Source organism: Diaphorina citri, unplaced genomic scaffold (genome assembly GCF_000475195.1).
Source record: "Diaphorina citri unplaced genomic scaffold, Diaci psyllid genome assembly version 1.1 scaffold4945, whole genome shotgun sequence".
Taxonomy (NCBI): Eukaryota; Metazoa; Arthropoda; class Insecta; order Hemiptera; family Psyllidae; genus Diaphorina; species Diaphorina citri.
In genome coordinates this window covers 6,372-9,202 of record NW_007382329.1, presented here as the reverse complement: position 1 = coordinate 9,202, position 2,831 = coordinate 6,372, and the positions used below count along the sequence as shown (strand labels likewise).

General features: G+C 31.8%; 1 protein-coding gene across 2 annotated transcripts; it reads left to right on the top strand.

The window, feature by feature from the left end:
- The first annotated feature begins 6 nt into the window (after positions 1-6).
- On the top strand, positions 7-2,399 carry LOC108253938. 2 transcript variants are annotated; one of them, XM_026832049.1, is made up of 2 exons: positions 7-1,824; positions 2,095-2,399. In XM_026832049.1, the coding sequence occupies exon 1, from the start codon at positions 66-68 to the stop codon at positions 1,818-1,820; it is 1,755 nt and encodes a 584-aa protein (XP_026687850.1). In that variant the 5' UTR covers positions 7-65; the 3' UTR covers positions 1,821-1,824; positions 2,095-2,399. The 2 variants fall into 2 exon arrangements, with proteins under 2 accessions (XP_026687850.1, XP_017304262.1); XM_017448773.2 differs by having other exon boundaries at positions 2,089-2,399.
- Positions 2,400-2,831: the final 432 nt, after the last annotated feature.

The following is a 2,831-nucleotide window of genomic DNA, read 5'->3' as shown; positions in this document are numbered from 1 at the left end:
AATTATTTAATGTAACATGGGAGAAGGAATACGTGCCTGAAGATTGGGCAGTAGCGGATCTAAAAATGATATACAAAAAGGGAGAGAAGAAAAATCCTTCGAACTATCGTGGTATAGCGTTGCTAAATTGTCTGACAAAGCTATTCACCCAAATACTCACAAACAGATTTATGGAATGGATGGAGAAAGAGAATCTGTTCTGTGAAGGACAAGCAGGATTCAGGAGAGGACGGAGTTGCCTAGATAACATTTTTGTGCTAATGGCCATGATCCAAATCCATCTCAGAATAGCTGGAAATAAAATGTATGCCGCCATGGTGGATTTTCGCACTGCTTTTGATGTGATAAATAGGGACCGTCTCTGGCAGAAGCTGTATAACTTGGGTGTATCGAGTAAGTTTATAAGGGTATTACAATCCCTGTATAGTCAAACCTGCTGCAAGATAAAAATAAATGATGCAATGTCAACTAGCAAGGTAAAAGTCCAGAAAGGACTATGGCAAGGAGACAGCTTCTCGGCGGGAGCTTTTGCTGCATATATAAATGATATAGAGGACTATCTGAGGAAAAAAGGATACAGAGGGATAAATATAGATGGCAAAACCGACATAATATTGCTCCTCTTTGCAGATGATCTAATCATTTTTGCCGACTCAAAAATTGACCTGCAAAAGAAGTTAGAAACACTTAAAGAATTTTGCCAAGAGAACTTTCTTATACTCAACACAGATAAAACGAAAATCATGATATTCAGACGCGGAGGTAGACCTAGAAGAGAGGATGTATTTTTCTTTGATTCACATCCGCTAGAAATAGTCAATACATTTACTTACCTAGGAGTAACTTTTTCATCATCTGGTATGTACAATGTAGCAGCAGAAAATATGTTGACGAAAACTAGACTTGCAATGGCCAGTGTGAAGCACATGTTCATAAAAACTAAAGTTGACTCTTGGGAAGCAAGACTGAAGTTATACAATGCCATTATAAAAGCCACACTAATGTATGGGAGTGAAGTCTGGGGCTTAACGCAAATCAACGTTATGGAAAAAGGACAAAATGAATTTTTCAAAAACCTCTTGTATCTTGCAAGATCTACCCCGGGTTACATGCTGAGACGCGAGACTGGAGTACCCTGGATCAAATATCATGTTATAAGCCAAGCGCTGAACTGGATTCTGAAATTAGAGGAAATGCCCCCACATAAATATCCAGGAATATGTTACAGAAGATTGTTGGAACTACATGAGAGAGGAGTGAATTGCCATCGTGGAAACTGGGTGACTCAGATGAGTGAGTGTATAGATGATGCAGGGATAAATCCAGATAGACTGTGGAGTGGAAATATTGACTATGAAAGCAAGAAAAAAATAGTTGTGGAAATAGCTGAAAACATGAATAAAAACCTGCAACAAAATGACAAGGAGAGATGTGTCCTATCAACGTACAGCACAAAATACTCACAAATAAAGAAAGATAGCGAAGTTGAAAACTACCTGAAATGCAGAGCCCACATTGAAAGTTTAAGACTTGTTGCACAGGCTAGAATGGCTGGTCGATTTATATACTTTTATGTTCTGAATAAGGCACATTACTGGAAGGCAGAAAACTTGTGCAGGAATTGTGACCTGATAACGGAAGAAACACTTGAACACTTCCTGATAGTTTGCAAAAGATACGATAGTCTAAGACGGAAACATCTAACAAAGATATCCACACACATGACACTTGTGAATATGCTGTGTATTGGGGACGTCAACCATCTGTACAACTTGGCGGCTTTCTTGAGAGAGGCCCTGGAAATGAGAAAAACTGAATAAAGAAAATAATAATAATAATAATAATAATAATAATAATAATAATAATAATAATAATAATAATAATAATAATAATAATAATAATAATAATAATAATAATAATAATAATAATAATAATAATAATAATAATAATAATAATAATAATAATAATAATAATAATAATAATAATAATAATAATAATAATAATAATAATAATAATAATAATAATAATAATAATAATAATAATAATAATAATAATAATAATAATAATAATAATAATAATAATAATAATAATAATAATAATAATAATAATAATAATAATAATAATAATAATAATAATAATAAAAATAACTTTATGAGAAAATTCCAGGACTTCTTTAGGGAGATTAGTCCGATGGTGTTGATGACTGAGGAAAGAGAGAGAGGGAGAGAGAAGGAAAGAAAGAGAGAAAGAGAGATAGAGAGAGAAAGAAGGAAATAAAGAGAGAAATTATTGTTATAGAGTGCAATAAATTGAAGAAAGAATCCAATAAATAGAAGATACAGAGTCCAATAAATAAATGAGGAAAAATTACAGTAGTAAAGTGGTTAGTAAATGAGGCATTATTATATACTTTATTAATAATTTAATGGATACTTAGGTACCGACTTTTTATTTTTATAAGATAAGTTAGAATAATGATAAGAACAATGATGTTTTATTTCTTGAAACTCTAGTTATTTTCAAATTTATTAAATTATTTTGTAATTTTTCTTCTTATAATATTCTTATAATGCCAACCTTTGTAAAAATGTACAACATTAATTACAAATAAATATTCATACTACTTATGAATATCAAATCCTCCGAATACTACAGTAATATATCCTCTAATGACATACATCCTCTATTAAATACTGTATCCTCTAATTATGTTAATTAATGGATAAGTAATTCAAAACTCTAAGCTTCGCGGACTACTGAATTACTCATGTTACATGTCGAATGCTCCTATAATACCTACCTACCTGTGTGTTAAAGTTATTTCACGCCAT

What these genes read in the sequence shown, in the direction of transcription:
- LOC108253938 (XM_026832049.1), top strand. Translation starts at nt 66, where the DNA reads ATGATATACAAAAAGGGAGAGAAGAAAAATCCTTCGAACTATCGTGGT.